Genomic DNA, 17,484 nt, shown 5'->3' on the forward strand with positions numbered 1-17,484 from the left:
ATGATCAACGTCATTAATAGTTGGAAGCACTGACTTTTGCTTTTGCTTAGCCGGGTGGGTGTCTGACACTCTCGGAAACCCATCACCGTTGCTTAAGAGTCTCCAAACCAAACTGAGAATTCCAGGCATCTCACCAACACATGGAAATCCCAGAGATAGATTGTTGGAATGGAATGCGCTCTCTCTCTCTCCCTATCCCTATAGGGACCATCCTGCTTACCAAATTCCGGAAAGTATTAGGCGCAGGTTGGCAAGGGGAGCCCAGAGCGTGTGATGGGATAACTGCTGAAGTCTCTCCAGCTAAAACCACATAGTTTGCCATTAATAGAAGCACCATTTCTTGTTCCTATCACAAGGTTCACTCCAGCGAAAGAGATAGCGAAAGCGGTCAGGCCAATGAAACAAGGAACGACGGGCGAGCTACGTGGGTTGTCAATTTGGGGGCATTTTAGACCCATTTCCATCACTTTCACACACCGATGTTTCCTGGTTATTGAACAAAAATCCAGTCAACAATAAGACACCCCCTCCACCCGCCCACCCCCTCCAAAGCCACACAAAGTCACCAGGAAAACTTGGCGGAGAAAACACTGGATCCACACGCCTGGTTCCATCTCCCAATCGCCACAACAGTGTGATAGCAGGATCGTGTGGTTTAGTGAGACTGGGGGAAGAGGAGAAAAGTACAATAATCATTGGAGGAATCCTGCTAATTATACCCCGAAATACACCCCACCACCAACCCTCCCCCCCATATAACGCGATGCCTTGTGATCATACATTCAAATCCCCCATTATAATGTGGACTGAATTAATATACAGTAATTTATATAATTGGAGTTGAGGTGCCGATCAGCCCTGATCCAATATAATGGAGTAACAAGCTCAAGGTGCTGAATGGCCTACTCCTGTGCCTATGTTTGCTACAAAAAATCTGGCGGTCAACGTTTCCGGGTCATCAGATTGGCGCTGACGTCACTTCCTGCGTGCGCATGCTATGGAAAGCCGTACCTGCACCATGTGGTATAGCGCGGATGTCGGGGTGTCTGGGTGGGTTATAAAGGGGTTCTGACTGTGTAACTGCCCAACAGACAGACAGACACACACACACACACACGCGCGCCCCTCTTACCTCAATGACATTGTATATCCAGTCCAGAAATTCAGTCACCTTGGTGTAGACCCCGGGGTAATTGGCTTTAGCGCATCCAAGACCCCAACTCACCACCCCCATCAGGTGCCAGGCATAGACATCCTCACACACTAAGGGGCCTCCACTGTCTCCCTGTAACAGCAACAACAACTTTCATTTACACATCGCCCTTCACGTGGGGCAGCGTCTGTTGCGCTTGACAGTGGCGGAGCACAATGTCAAGCCGGGGGCGGTGGGTTGGGGGTGGGGGGTAAGCACGGTCGAAGAGGTAGGTTTTCAGGCGCGATCTGAAGGGGCAAGACAGGGGGATCGGGGGAGAGAGTTCCAAAGCCTTGGGCTTAGACGTTGTTACTGTAACAACAATAACAACAATAAATTACATTTATGCAGAGCCTTTCATGTCGGGAGGACGTCCCAAGGCACCGGGACACCTAACAATGACAGCCACAACCGCTTGTGTCAGGTCAGAACGTCTCAAAGTACTTGGTGCTTTGAACGACTGACACGTATACACATGGCCACACACACAGAAGGGCACAAGTCTGACAGTACTTTAGGATGTACCGAGGCCGGAGAACGAGAGGAGATTGGTTTAGAGTTGCAAAGGGCAGACACCAAGAAGTTTTTCTTTACCCAGATACGCTATATACTTATATATATTTATACGTTTGAGTATTACATATATACTGAGCTTTGCCCACAAAATACACAGTCAATTCTCTGTACAGTGTGTCCTGTGAAGCGTTTTGTGACGTCTCGAAGACGTGATAAGGCGCTGTATCAAATGCAAGGATTATTATTGTTATATTTTACACAGAGAGAGATAAAACATGTACGTTTAACGCTAGAGAGAATGTATGCAGACACGCACACATGCCACATGCGCACACGCTCACACACGCATGGTACGGGCGCACACACGCACCTGGCAAGCGTCCACTTTGCCGTCCTTGTACCCAGCACACATCATCCTGGGGGTGAGGCTGCCGTTGTACATACAGCTGCTGTTACACCACCTGGTGCTAATCAATGGGACTGAAGCTTCCTTTAAGTTGTCTTCTATCGCATCTGGAGGGACCGCAGTCAGGAATAATAATAATATTAATATCCTTGCACACTTGAAGAGCTTTGAGATGTTGCGGCGATGTGATAAGGAGCTGTATCAAAGATAAGGGCTATTAAAATCAAGAAGGAAACTTACAGGCATCTGAGCTGCTGTGGCCCCAACCAGATATCCAACATTTCTTCCCTGCCGGGAACTCTTGGTTATACCGCGGTAAACAGACAGGCCGTATAGTGTCTGAAACAGGCGAGAGCAACGGTTTAACAACAATAACTTGCCCTCCACTCAGGGCAATGTCTCAGAGCGCTCAACAGCGGCGGAGCCTGACTCCGAGCCGGGGGATGGGGCGGTGGCTGTAAGCACGGTCAAACAGGAAAGTTTTCTGGTAGGACTTGAAAGAGGGTAGAGAGTGGGGGGGGCAAGGCGGAGGGACTGAGGGAGAGCGTTCCAGAGTTGTGGGGCGTAGTGGCTGATAGCGCGACCTCCTATGGTGGGGCGGAGGGTGCGAGAGACGAGCAGGAGCCGGTGTCAGTCGGCCTCTGGGGATTAACAGATAAAATAACCACAGAGGGACCAGTCACTGGGGCAGGGAATTCTCAGCTTGGTTTGGAGACGCTTGTGTACGGTGATGGGTTTCTGCACGTGTCAGACACCCGGCTGACCCCACCCCCAAAAAAATGTTTGAGGACGAACAACTGCAACAAATTATATTTGTTATATAGCGCCTTTCACGTGGGGAGGACGGCCCTTGGTGCTGGACAGTCAGATGGGAGGAAGGTAGAGAGAGGCCCACCAGAAAACTGGATAGGGAATTTCAGCTTCATGAGGGCAATGTCATAGTCGTGGCTGGCGTCATCGTAGTCTTTGTGATAAATGACTGTCTCCGCGTAGAAGGTGGGGAGGCTGGAGAACATGAGCAGCTGCCGATTGACCACCCCAGCGTAGACAAACCATCTGGAATTGACTGGGAACCTGCAAAACAAAAGCCATCTCAAGTCCCAAATTCCAATTAGGGTTAACCCTAACACTAACCCAGTCTCTAACATAGGAACATAGGAACATAGGAATTAGGAGCAGGAGTAGGCCATTCAGCCCCTCGAGCCTGTCCTGCCATTCAATAAGATCATGGCTGATCTTCTAACCCAACTCCATCTGCCCGCATTATCCCCATATCTCTTAATCCCTCTATCCTTTAGAAATCTATCAACCTCAGTCTTGCATATGTTCAATATGTAACCAATATTGCTCTAACCAGTACCCCAAAGGCCTCAAACATGCCATCTAATAAACTAGATTAGATTATATATTGTTTATCATTAGATTATATTCATATCATATATATTAACAATGATATAATAAAAGTATAATATATATTATATATATTACATATCCTCTTATATCCTCTTATATCATCAAATAATATATTATATCAATGTATAATAAGCAGATATGATAAAGCATGATATCGAATGCAAGGATTATTATTTATTTTATTATTATGATGATGTAGAGTCCCCATAGCATAGCGGTTAGCACACTCGCATCGCAAGCAAGAGTACAATGTGCAAAACCTGAGGCAAGTTTCCTTACTCTACTCGCCTCGGTCTCTTTAGCAGTAAGTACAATTGGCAGATCGTTTTCCGGGGTAACAAACCCTCCCCAAAAAAATAAACTTGAAAAAAATAATACTTTGGTCACTTCAATCCACGACTGTTTGTGGGACGCTGCTGTGCGCAATTGGCTGCCGCGTTTCGCCCACAAATGTACAGTCACTACACTTTACAGCATATCCTGTGAAGCGCGTTGAGACGTCTCGACGACGTGACAAGGCACTGTATCAAATGCAAGGATTGTTATTATGAATGATTATTAATTTACCTTAACATGTTCAGTCTTGACATCAACAACAATAATCTGGACGCGTTGCATTTTAATAGCGCCCTCCCTTACGTGGGACTGCGTCGCGGAGGTCTTGAATATAGTTTGGCGTACACTCTGTGGACTTACTTTTCCACGCAGTGAGCTGCAGTGAGGATCCAGAACTGGTCTATGATGGAGCCTCCACACACGTGGTTGTAGTTGTTGTATAGTGTGACCTGCCACGGCCAACTGCCCAGCGAAGCATCGCTGCCTCCAACTATCATAGAGAAGACGTGTTTCTCTCCACATTCTTCACACCGACGAGAGAGTGTGTGTGCGGGTGTGGAGGTGGGGGGTGGGGGGTTGGGGCAGGGGGGTGGGAGAGGGCAGGGGTAGGGGGGAGAAAGAATATTAAAGGGTTAGAATTACAATAATAATCTGCGAATTGATGCAATGTCTTATCAAGTCATAACAATAATAACACATCAAATGACGCATTGAATGCAATGATGATCCAATATTTCTCAACCGTTTCTAAGAGACAGGGATTTGAGATGTGTTGGCAAGATGTTGCTTAATATAATAATAATAATAATAATAATAATGATATCCTTGCATACATGGGTTTATCACGTCTTCAAGACGTCTCAAAGCCCTTCACAGAATATATTGCAAAGTGAATTGACTGTGTATTTCGTAGGTGAAACTCGGTAGCTGCACAGCAGCGACCCCACAAACAATTGTGGATTGAAGTGACCAAATTATTATTTCTTGCGACCGATTATTACTCCCAGAAAGCGATCCGCCAATCGACTAACAACCGGGTTCCTACTTACTGTTGGGTAAACAGAGGCGTGTGGAGTAAGGAAACTTGCCTAAGCCTTTGGCCCGGCTGGGAATCGAACCCAGGTCCTCGCCAGCGTGATGCCTATACCATATAACACTGCAATGTCTCAAAGCGCTTCACAGAGTTTTCCTGTAAAACGTGGGAAGCCAATTTGCACCCAACAACGACCCTCAAACAGCAACAAAGTGAATGAGCGATTTAATTAATCAGGAGGGGGAAAGCGGACCAGGATAACGGAAGGAAACCCCTTTCCATTTCCCAAATAGCACCGTGGAATCCTTTAACAGGCACGGACTGGACCTCAGTTTTAAACAGTCCTACAAGCCCACACCCTGCAATGCAGTGCTCCCCCCGCAACCCCCCACCCGTGCGTTGGCCTAGACTGGACGCTTACTGACTCACCAGAGCACTTTAGTTGTATCACTTTGCCAGACCCACAGCTAGTCCTGCAAAACAAGAAGGATTGTTCCATTTAGCTGAGGTTAATAATAATAATAATAATAATAATAATCCTTGTATTTGATATAGCGCCTTATCACATCGTTGAGATGTCTCAAAGCGCTTCACAGGATATGTGGAGTGGAGTGGAGTGACTGTGTATTTTGTAGGTGAAAGCCAATTGCGCACAGCAGTATCTCAAACAGTCGTGGATTGAGTGACCAAATTATTAATTGTGGTGGAAGACAAACTAGATAGACCTTAGTCTTTTTTCGATTAGCAATTGCTATGTTCTTGATAAATGAACATTTTCCATGTAGCAACATGGTCAATTCTGAGCTACTGAAATAAGCTGACAAACTCAGCCAGACAAACCCTCCCAGTTAGAGTGGGAGACTGGGCCCCAAGGGATGAGCCATATGAGGATCAATGAGATAAATTGGGTCTCTTTAACCTTGGAAGGAGATGTCTCACAAGGGATTTTATAGACGAGTTGGCGATTGGGTTGAGAACATAAACCCAGAACAATACTTTCAGGTTGACCGAGACAAGAGACCAGATAAATTGAGGGTGTGAAGGGCAATCTCAGGTCCAATTACCAGGAAGCATTGTTGCACACAAATGAGCAATCAACAACTGGAATGGGGTCACCAGGAAAGGGGTCTAGGACGTCTTTCTGACGTGAAGGGACTACACAAGTGTAATTTGCTGTTGTGGTTGTTGTCTAGGGACTCATTGAGCTTGTCGCTGTAATGGGAAGTCATGAGAACATAGGAATTGCTAGACGAAAGAAGACCAAGGTCCATCCATCCAGTCCACCTTCCACCATGGCAATCGCATTCACATATCATATCCTAAACTACTCATACATATTGTAACATTGTTATACAAAATCTATCCAATTTGCATTTGAAAGAGTTGACACTTTCTGCTTCCACAGTCCGTCTCCTGAGGGAACCTGTTCCATACATTTACAGTTTGTTTGAAAAATGAGGTGAAATGGTCTTTTCCACCTAAACCACCACTTATGATCTGACAGCCCTTTATTATCCTTGTATTTGATAAGGCGTCTCATCATTTCTTTGAGACGTCTCAAAGTGCTTCACAGAACATACTGTAAAGTGAATTGACTGGTGGGTGAAAAATCCCTTTGGGATTCCTATTCCCAGTGTTGGATTTCAGTTGGATTGTGGATTCTGAAACGTGGGATAGAATCCTGTCTCGTCGTAAGATGCTGAGGTTGGTAGGAAAGTCACCTCATAACATGCCCACCATGTTCAGCATAGCCACATCTGTACTTACCTGTAGTGCCAGATGTTTTCCAGGTTGTGGTCCCACTTGTTCTCGATCTCAATGAATCCGTGGGTGTAATTGGATCCAATATCTCTCACGCTCACTACGCTATAATTCACACACCTGCGGAGCGCAACAAAATAAAAATAACATTGATACATAGCCCGTGACGGGTTTCCGACATGAAGGGAGCCTCACAAGTGTAATTGTTATTGTTGTTGTTGTGGTCATCTCCCTCAAAGTCAAACCACGTTTGGAGGCAATCGCAGAAGCCATTTCTGTGCACAGCAAATGGCCCATGAAATAGCCAGTTTACTGGAGGATGTTGGGGTTGACACCAGGAGAAACTCCCCCTATGAGGGGCTCCAGAGAAGGGGAGCATTGTGGTGGAAGGTTCGGTAAACAATGGGGGAACAGGGAGAGTGAGGAATAGTCTGGATCACTTCAAATTTTCAAGACTGAGGTGACTAGATGTTTGTCAGGTCAGGGTGAAAAGGGATATGAAGCAAAAGCATGTAATTGGAATTGAGGTACAGATCATCCATGATCTAATAGAATGGTGGGACAGGCTTGAGGGGCTGAATGGCCGCCTCCTGTTCCTATGTTCCCAGCTCAGACTTGCTCTGAACACCAGAATCCAGATGAAATTCAATGTCAGACCTGACATATCCCATATGACGGCACATCGACTTGCAGATGGACGAATTCCAATTCTCTTCGCACACGGGAAGCCACTCTCGCCAGGAAGTGTTGTGTATCTCCAACAACGAGTTCTTGCTGTTTATCCTGAAAGAGACTAAAGAACACTCAATATGAAAACCAAAATACAGCCAATCCACTTTACAGTAAATCCTGTGAAGCGCTTTGATACGTCTTGAGGACATGATAAGGCGCTATATCAAATGCAAGGATTCTTTCTATTATCTGACGCACGTGAAAGTCCATCACCGCTGCTTAAGAGTCTCCAAACCAAACTGAGGATTCCCCGCCTCCCACCCACACATGGAAATCCCAGAGATAGATTGTTGGAATGGAATGGCTCTCTCTCTCTCTCTCTGGAGGGAGGTATCCTGCTTACCTAATTCTGGAGAGGATTAGGCGCAGGTTGGCAAGAGCCAAGGCTTGGGGAGGGGAGTCCAGATTGTGTGTTGGGGGCTTGCAGGATTAACAGGAGCTGAGTAGAAAGCCGACGAGCTAGTCATCAGCAGCAATCATTATTATTATTATTAATAAAGGGGGAGGGATGGGAAAAGAAAAAGTCAAAGCTGTATTTCACACGGAAGGTCTGCTCGCGAAAAAAATGTAGCACAAACCTCTCTCGACAGCTGAATTGTTCACGGTAGTGTCTGTCTCGTTGCAGTTGATAGTGAATTTAATCCCTGGGGGCGTGTAGATGGTTTGTTCAGCCGGTCGCTCCAGGTAAGTGACTGACGTGAAAGAAGAAGGGAGAGAACAGAAGTGACAATGACAAATCTTTGCAGTCGATACAACGCCATTCACGGGAGGTAACCTTGAGCAGACAGCCCCAGCAGAGAGAGAGAGAGAGAGAGAGAGAGAGAGCTGAGAACGGAGTGAGGTGGGAACAGAGCGGGGATTTCTAGAACAAGAATTTGGGGAGAGTGGGAACTCGGGACAGAGGGGGAAGAAGGTGCTAAATAATGTTCTGTTGTCACAAAGCACCTCCCGGGATTTGCTGTACCATGTAGTGACTGTGTTTTGTAGGCGAGTGCGCCTCTATTCAAAGACAACCACCTTATGGAGTACTGTAGCATAACGGTTAGCTATGGACAGGGCGATTGGATTCCTGGACAGAGCGAAACCTTAGGCAAGTTTCCTTAACCGCCTCTATTTGCCCAGCAGTAACTGGGAACCTGGCTGCTAGTCAATTGGTGGATCAGTTTCCTTGGGACGTCATCAACATGAAAGGCGCAAAACAAATCTAATTTGTGGTTCGTTGTTGTAATAATTCCTCCCCCCCAAAAATTGGGTCACTCAAACCACGACTGTGAGCAATTGGCTGCCGTGTTTCCCCACAAAATACACGGTCACTCCACTTTAAAGTATATTCTGTGAAGCGCTTTGAGACGTGTCAATGATGTGATAAGCGCTATATCATATAGGTGAGTGAGTGAGTGAGTGAGTGAGTATTATTATAACAAGAATTATTATTATTATTATTGTTGTTATTTGCAGAGACTTTGCGATCGGGGCTTTAATTTCTCAAAGAGTTGACAAGATTGTGGTGAAATAAAGTCAATCCACTTACTGAGGAGCCAGATTACGACGGCCAGCACGGTGCAGAGCGTGACGATGAAGAGAAGAGTGAGGATTTTCTTCGGGAGATTTAATCCTGGAAAATAATAATAATAATAATCCTTGCATTTGATACAGCGTCTCATCACGTCTTCGAGACGTCTCAAAGCACTTCACAGGACACACGATAAAATTAATTGACTGTATTTTGTGGGCGAAACGCGGCAGCCAATGGCTCCCAGCGGCGTCCTCACAAACAGCCGTGGATTGAGCGACCAAATTATTATTATTATTACGGCCCACAGATAACACGAATTCAACGGTGCAAGCCTCGATCACAAGGTAATGCCAATTCCCTCGCTGGTGCTGGAATCAGAACGATGCGATTGCTTACAATCTTATTTTTGGTGCAGTTAGAAATGTCACTCGTGGAAGACAATCTCGATCATCGATTGGTTTACGAGGCGAGCGCGCTAACCGCTGGACCCCATCCTGGGAGAGTCACCGCTCCGCTCGCCGCTTACCGAATCGGCGCTGCCATCGGCGGCGGCGGCGGAGGGTGGCGGCAGAGGGAGGCATGACGAAGGGCGGCTGGTATGCCCTCACGGGCACCACGTTCATCAAGGTCATCTCCTCCCCGCAGTTACTTGCGGGACTCGAGGGCTCATCGACCGAAACCAATGGTTTGGAACTCTGTCAGGGGACGAACGATAACAACAAGAACTTCAGTGATGGGGGAGTGGGGGAGGGGGGGATGGGGGAAGGGGGGAGTGGGGGAGGGGGGGAGTGGGGGAGTGGGGGAGGGGGGAGTGGGGGAGGGGGGAGTGGGGGAGGGGAGGAAAGAAGTGGAGGGATTGAAATAGCGCCTTATCACCTCGTTGAGACGTCTCAAAGGGCTTCCCAGAATACACTGTAAAGTGTAGTGACTGTGAATTTTGTGGGCAAAACATGGCAGCCAATTGCGCCCAGCAGCGTCCCCACAAACAGACGTGGTTTGAGTGGGACCCAGATTATTATTGTTATAATTTTTTTGAGGGATTATTACTGCGCTACGTGACTCCACAACAGAGTGTATTCTGTGGGTGAAACTTTGAATCAGGGTGTTTCAGAGTTTGCGGGTGAGCTAATGACTGAAGACTCCACCCTCCTCTCTCTCTCTCTCTCTCTCTCCACCATTATAGACTCTCATTCAAGTGTTCTGTCTCAAACCCACTCAATCCTCATTTCTGAAGGCTGGATGATTAATGGCTAGGATTATTATTGTGCCAGCATTCCCTGCTCCACCCGCAAACGCATCCCTTTTCTCTGGCGCAAGAACTTTAGAAAGAAGTTGACTGACTTACGAATTCCACCCCTTTGCCCCAGGCTGACACATAGGGAGGGGGAACTTTCATCAAGTCCATCAGGAGATCTGTCACAATATCCTACTCTGCATCTTACAGTCACAGCTCAAATCCTCTCACAACCCCCAAAGGCCTTTCCTGAGAAAATAGTTTGCAACGAGCAGGGAAGAGAGGAAGGGAACATTTAATGGTGTTTTACAAATTCACAGACCAAGAGACAGATGTTTTTTTAAGATCGTCCTGAGGCGGGGAGAGAAGGAACCAGGTAACGAGGTTTTGGCAAACGTTTCATACTGTTTACCCTTGCGTTTGACACAGAGCCCTTTCACATCGGGAGGACGTCTCAAAGCACTTTGCAGGATGTGTTGTGTCTGTTTTGTAGTGGTGCAGTGACTGTTTCGCAGGCGAGCAGTGTCTCACCAACAGCCGTGGAGTGAGTTACCAATTTTATTTGGGGGAATTGTTGGCCGGGATAGTGGGAGAGAGAGAGAGAAACTCCCTTCTCTTTTCAAACAGCGCCACGGGATCTTTAACGTATGCAAGACCTACCCCCAGCGCTGCAATGGAGAGTCCGCTTAGACTACAAGGAGTTCAAAGTCCTGACGTTGGAGGCTTGAACCCACCACCCTCTGACTCAGAGGCGAGAGCTCTACCAACTGAGCCAGACTGACGCACATTTCGTGTGTGTCCTCTCCACCTGATACACCCTAAGCTTTGACAATACACTCCCGTGTGCTAAACCATTAGTGCGGTCAAACAGCTAAGCTTAGGCAAAAACAAATAAAATTATATTTTCCGCATTGGCTTCGCAGTTTTGCATCGGGGCAGACTGATGAGGGTGCGAAAACCTCATGAATAGAGCTTAGCCGACAGAGAGAGAGAGAGAGAGAGAGGGAGAGCAGTGAAGAAACGTACAGAGTACCATAGTGTTGGACAATGGAACGAAACAACAGAAAAACACACACACACATCAAGTAGAAAACTGTCACACAGAGATAAAATCATGTCAATCGCGTGCAAGCTCTCTCTCTCTCTCTCTCTCTCTCTCACTCTCTGCTAATAATTAACGCATTTCAAGAGGCTCATTCAACTTAGGATCTTACCATGGTGGACATGCTCGCATCGCACTGTTTAGCTGTGTCCACTATCGGGTGATGTGCAAACGAACCATTAGTGTGAGTGTGTGTGAGAGTGTGTGTGTGTGCGTGTGAGCTGTCAGTGTCTCTACTGCTTAAATAGACAGCTTCGGATATTTTTTTGGCACTGAGATAATAAGCCCAGTGTTCCAATCAGCGATGAGCCGCCTATCTCAACAACCCGGCTGTGAGCCGGCAAAACCAGTTTTCTGACTGTGCCTTCATATTATTTTACCCAAATATTTTAAATAGCAAATTGTATGCAAACACGATCGCATGGGTTACCTGTAAGCATCCTGACGTGAATGTCACACATGTGTCACACGTGACTCATAGGGGGGGGGGGGGGGGGAATGGGAAACATGTGGTATTTCGTGATCCGTTTCCCATGCTAACTAAACAACAACAACAACAACCCCAGTCGTGTAGTGAGTGTAGTCTCGAAGCGCAAGCTACAGGATCCGGGTTCGATTCCCTGGGTGAGGATCGGGGCGAAACCTTAGGCAAGTTTCCTTACTCCACACACACGCACACACACGCCTCTGGTTACCCAGCAGTAAGTTGTCAGTCGACTGGCGGTTTGTTTTTCCAAGGGTAATAATCCCTTAAAAAAACATTTTGGTCACCCTAATCCACGACTGTTTGTGGGACGCTGCTGTGTTCAATTGGCTGCTGCATTTCGCCCACAAGTTGGGCGAGTCCTGCTCGCTAGGAATGCTAGGAAATTGTGGAGTCCTGTAGCTCAGTGGTTAGAGCACTCACTTTGCAAGTGAGAGACCTGAGTTCAATTCCCGGCAGAGGGCGAAACCTTGGGCAAGTTTCCTTACTCCACACAGAGCCTAATAATAATCCCTCCAAAAAACAAAACAATAATAAATTGGTCATTTTCAATCTACGACTGTTTGTGGGACATTGCTGTGCGCAATTGGCTGCGCGTTCGCCCACAAACATACAGTCAATTCACTTTACAGTGTGTTCTGTGAAGCGCTTTGGGACGTCCTCCCGACGTGAAAAGCACTATATCAAATGCAAGGATTATCATTATTATTATTAAATTATGCAGTCAATCTACTTTACAGTATATCCTGCGAAGTTCTTTGAGACGTCTCGAAGCTGATAAGGTGCTGTATCAAATGCAAGGATTATTATTATTAATATTATTATATCAAAAAGGAAAACCCTAAGAGCCAATTCCACTGCTACTTGACATGCAGAAGACCGCTGTTTACCAACTAATTGCTTGATTCCACCTAAGGTCAGGATGGCCAATTAGTGCATCGAAAACTCTTGTGTTTAATTAGGAAATGAAAGATGTTCGTTTGAAATCTCCCGTGGAAAAAACATGGCCCCCGATGGCATTGACACGTCTCTACGAACAGAGGGAGCAACGTGAGATTACCTGATAATGGCCACCAGTAATCCTTCTTAAAGCAATCACCCGTTATTTCCAGTAATTGGGATGGGGATGGGAGCGAGGAGGGGGTGTGTGGACGTGTGTAGTGTATGTGTGTGGTGTAATAGAACATATACTTTGATGCTTATCTTTATTGCACGCATCAAATGCTAGGAAATAATTAGTTCTGTACCCTGTGAGCGAATCCTTCAGATGTAAATTTCTGTTCACTTCATGGCTACTTTGTGCAATGTTGAACTCAAGCCCTCCCTACCTCCGTGGCCTTGCTCCTCCCTACCTCTGTGATCTGCTAACCCCATAGCAGTCTGTCTGCTCCCTGTGCTCCGGCCTGCTTTACGTCCTTATCCTACCCGCCCCACTATCGGCAGTCGGGGCCTTGATCCCACATTCCCTTTGCCTCCCTTTCCTCCTGCAAGAACCATCCCAAGATCTTCCTCTTCAACCGTGTCTTTGGTCACCTCCTAACCCCTACCCTCCCTGCCCTCCACCCTTCCACCCGGCCGACAATCCACCTGGATCACATAAACAAATAACACGAGGTTTATTACGAAAATTATATAATTTGCGTATGGCAACATCCCACAAATGGTTTTCCCTTCAACCGGTGTAGAAACAGAAGACTGGTTTCCAGACCCGGGCAAAATTATTTGTATTGCCCACGGCAACGCGTATATGAGCGAGAGAGAGAGAGAGAGGAGAGAGAGAAAAAAATCTTTGTACCAGTCTTGACATTTTTTATTATCATTAAGCATTGCCTCTGACAAATTGCCTTTAATGTCTGTTTCATGTTTTCACTATTGATAGACATTGTTCCAACATCTCCCCGGCAATAGCTATTTCCATTAAAAGCTCAGATTTATTCATTGCACTGATACAAGCCTAGGGTGGTTATTATAGGATGTAATTAGTGTTATTGCGTTCTATTTATTTGTTTGTATTTGTTTGTTTGCTGGTTTCAATGACTGACTGCGGTTTCTGCATCGATTGTGATGAAAGATGGGCTTTAAGACGTCTCGACGACATGATAAGGCGCTGTGTCAAATGCAGAGTTTATTAAAAGATCTCGGGAGGAAGGGAGAGAATTAAACGTAAAGGTGGGGGAGTGGAAGGGGTACGAGAATGCTCACAGCTCAGAATGTCCACGTGTAGGTGGGATGCATGGAATTCTCAGTTTGGTTCGGAGACTCTTAAGCAACGGTGATGGGTTTCCGTGTGTGTCAGACACCCGGCTGAAGCAACAAGAAAAAAGTTCCTGGACTTCTGTCTACATTTGAACGTAACAAGACAATGTTTGGAATCAGTATCAAGTGTCAGAGTTAATCTATCTTCTGGGAACCGTGAGACAAATCTAAAAAGACTGCAGAAACCTGCAAGTCTTCTCGTGTGCAAAGCGAGGAGTACAGAGAGAGCTCAACAGGGCTGATTATCTGCCTTAATTTACCATTTGCGTTAATAATTGGGGTGAACGTTTCAACAGGGCTATCGCTGTCGTTCATCACACCAATCAAACCAGCACCGTGTCGACCAATTCTCTATTTGTTTCTCCAAGACGGAGTCCTGGAGCTCAGTGGTTAGAACACTTGCCTGACAAGCGAGAGACCTGGGTGTCATTCCCAGCAGGGTGTAACCTTGGGCAAGTTTCCTTACTCCACAAAAACACCTGATAATAATCCCTCAAGAAAAAAACACAGTAATAAATTAGTCACTTCAATCCACCCCTGTTTGTGGGGACACTGCTGTGAGCAATTGGCTGCCGTGTTTCATCCACAAAATATACAGTCAATCCACTTTTACAGTATATTCTGTGAAGGGCTTTGAGACGTCTCGAAGACATGAAAAACACTACATCAAAGGCAAGGATTATTTATTTATTATTAGTTTCCTTTCTTTAAGCAAATGCAAATCTGAATTTACCTTCTTTGACTTTCATTCCCTCCCTGTTCTTCGCCACTCCCCCCACCCCCACCCCGCCCCGCCCGCCCCGCCTCGCCTCCCCACCCAGCCCACGGTATGAGGTCAAAAGCTTTGAGACGTCCTCCTGATGTGAAAGGCGCTGCGTAACTCGTAAATTGTAACTATAGTAATAATAATATTAATCCTTGCGTTTGATAGAGGACACTGACTGTGTTTTGTGGACCAAACGAGGCAGCCAATTGCGTACACAGTCGTGGATTGAGTGACACGATTTCTTTGGGGGGGGAAGGATTATCAACCCCAGGAAAACAATTCGCAATTGACTAACAACCAGGTTCTTATTTACTGCTCTGTAAACAGAGGCGCGTGGAGTGAGGAAACTTGCCCGGCCCGGGAATTGAACTCGGGTCCCCTCGCGTGTGAGGTGAGCGCAATAACCACTACTGCACAGGACTCCGCACTACGGGTCTTGTCTTGTAACTTGTATAAATCTGGCCATGTTATATTGAAGTTAGTCTGAGAAAATGCAGTCACAGAAATTTGCAATCAGAGCCAATATCTCCAGTGAGGCTGACCTCACGCTGACATAATGACTCAGGAACATTCAACACATCGAACGGGTTCTACCAGATTACTAGATTATGGCAGGTCTGCCCAACTCTTCCCTCCACAAACTTCACATTATTCAGAACTCTGTCCTCTCCCGCATCTAGCTCTGTGATCCTTTAACGCCCACCCTCACCCGTCGTCACTGGCTCCCCATCCCCGGGAGTGAATGTTCTGAGAAGCATAATTGAGGTTTCAATTAGGGGGGAAAAAATATATTTAAGTGAGGTCAAGCAGATTATTCACATCATCGCAGCTCTCAGACGTGTGTTTGCAGTGGAGGGCACCTCTCGCTGCTTTAGTTCATAACACGTCTTTATTTTCAGCCTCTTCGTGCTTTGTTAAGAACAACACTAATCCTTACATTTGACTCAGCACCTTATCGCGTCATCGAGATGTCTCAGAGTAAGTGCATGGAGACTGCGTGTGTCCTACGCAAACAGCCCTGGGGAGAGCCACCGATTTTTAGTGGGGGGGATTGTCAGCCACGACACTTTACAACATAAGAACATAGGAATTGTGAGACGAAAGAAGACCAAGGTCCCTCCAGTTCGACTTCCACCATCCTGACAGGCGTTTGCACATGTCATGACCCAAACTACATAATAAGGCGCATTTGATACAGCGCCTTATCATGTCGTCGAGACGTCTCAAAGCGCTTCACTGTAAAGTGAATTGACTGTGTATTCTGTGAGCGAAATATGGCACCTAATTGCACACAGTATACGCTGTATATCTGGAGAAAGAAACTCCTTTCTCTTTTTTTGAATAGCGCCACAGGGGTGTTTAATGTTTATCTGAACAGAGGGGAAACGGTTTAACGTCTCATCCGAAGAACAGCACCTCCGACAATATCGTTCCTCCCCGCGCCCCCTCCCCGACATGAAAGGTGCTGAATGAAATGCAAATTGCATTGTGTTGTACCACACTCTCTTTCTCTCTCTCACTGGCTGTTCTGCACCTGATTTTACACAGAAGCACGTTGTCTCTCTTGCTCTCTCTCTTTCTCTCTTTCTCTCTCTCTCTCTCTCAATCTCGCCATCTCTCCATCTCTCTGCTCCCCAGTGGAACATTTTCTGCTACGCTCTCGCACTGCAATCATCTCAATAAGCAGCAAAGTGCTTTTGTTATCTAACAAAAGATAATAGATAGTTTGGCAGCGACTTGCAAGGCAGCATTTCAATTCTCCTATTCCACAGGCGCCTCATAGACGTTAGAGGGTTTTATCCCCCTCTCCCTTTCCCCCCCGAGAATGAATTACTGTCCTAGACTCACAGCCTGTTCTTTTGGATAGTATTCTCTCCCACTCCCCACACCCGGTTACATTTGCACCTCTCTCTCTCTCTCTCTGTGTGCCGCAGTGTAGTGGAGGTGACACAGGTGAAAAGGAAACAAAGACATCTTAATATTAGTAATAATCCTTGTATTTGACGTGGCGCCTTATCACATCTGTGAGACGTCTCAAAGCACTTCACAGAATATACTGAAAAGCGTAGTGACTGTGAAACTTGTGGGCGAAACGCGGCAGCCAATTATGCGCAGCAGCATCCCAACAAATAGTCGTGAATCGAAGTGACCACGTTTGGGTTTTTTGGGTTAAACAGAGACGTGCGGAGTAAGAATCGTGTGAGTTTGTTTGTTCGCCAGGACTCATAACCCCCCAGATGCTCAGTGACGAGGAGTGCTGTTACTTTGTCTCGCTGGATCAGTTTGCATTGGGGTAATTATTTGCCAATCATAAATCTAATCCAGGATTTTCCAATGGAGGCAATTAGGAGGCGAGGGGGACCTTGACACCCGCTGTGTAAGTGAAGCGCGTCAAATGCAATTTGTGGGCAGAAAAATAGAAAATCTATCCGTCACACTTAAATCGTTTTTTCCAACCTCGACCGCTGCTGCTAACTCTGTCAGGGAGCGGTTTTTATCACAGAGATTACCAGCGGAAACAAGAAACAATCTTTGCAAAGCACCAAAGCAATATTTTGCTCACGCTTGTCTCTTCGAAAAGGTTGAGAAATATTGAGTCATCGTTGCACTCAATGCTTCACGTGTCCTGTAGCTCAATGGTTAGAGCGAGAGGACCCAGGTTTGATTCAATTCCCAGCCAAGGTGAAACCTAAAGCAAGTTTCCTTACTAGGAGTAGGTAGGAACCTGGTCTTTAGT

The 17,484-nt window shown here is 46.4% G+C and overlaps 1 protein-coding gene across 1 annotated transcript; it reads right to left on the bottom strand.

The window, feature by feature from the left end:
* Nucleotides 1-242: 242 nt before the first annotated feature.
* On the bottom strand, nt 243-11,365 carry LOC103188722 (transmembrane serine protease 5). Its single transcript, XM_042343835.1, has 13 exons — nt 11,354-11,365; nt 9,432-9,600; nt 8,921-9,004; nt 7,968-8,081; nt 7,315-7,450; nt 6,664-6,777; nt 5,326-5,369; nt 4,224-4,386; nt 3,010-3,188; nt 2,355-2,453; nt 2,079-2,221; nt 1,133-1,285; nt 243-664 (listed from the first exon to the last, which is right to left on the bottom strand). Exons 1-13 carry the CDS (start codon nt 11,363-11,365, stop codon nt 656-658), a joined length of 1,419 nt encoding a protein of 472 aa, XP_042199769.1. The 3' UTR covers nt 243-655.
* Between the last annotated feature and the right edge of the window lie 6,119 nt (nt 11,366-17,484).

This window comes from Callorhinchus milii, unplaced genomic scaffold, assembly GCF_018977255.1.
Source record: "Callorhinchus milii isolate IMCB2004 unplaced genomic scaffold, IMCB_Cmil_1.0 Scaffold25, whole genome shotgun sequence".
Taxonomy (NCBI): domain Eukaryota; kingdom Metazoa; phylum Chordata; class Chondrichthyes; order Chimaeriformes; family Callorhinchidae; genus Callorhinchus; species Callorhinchus milii.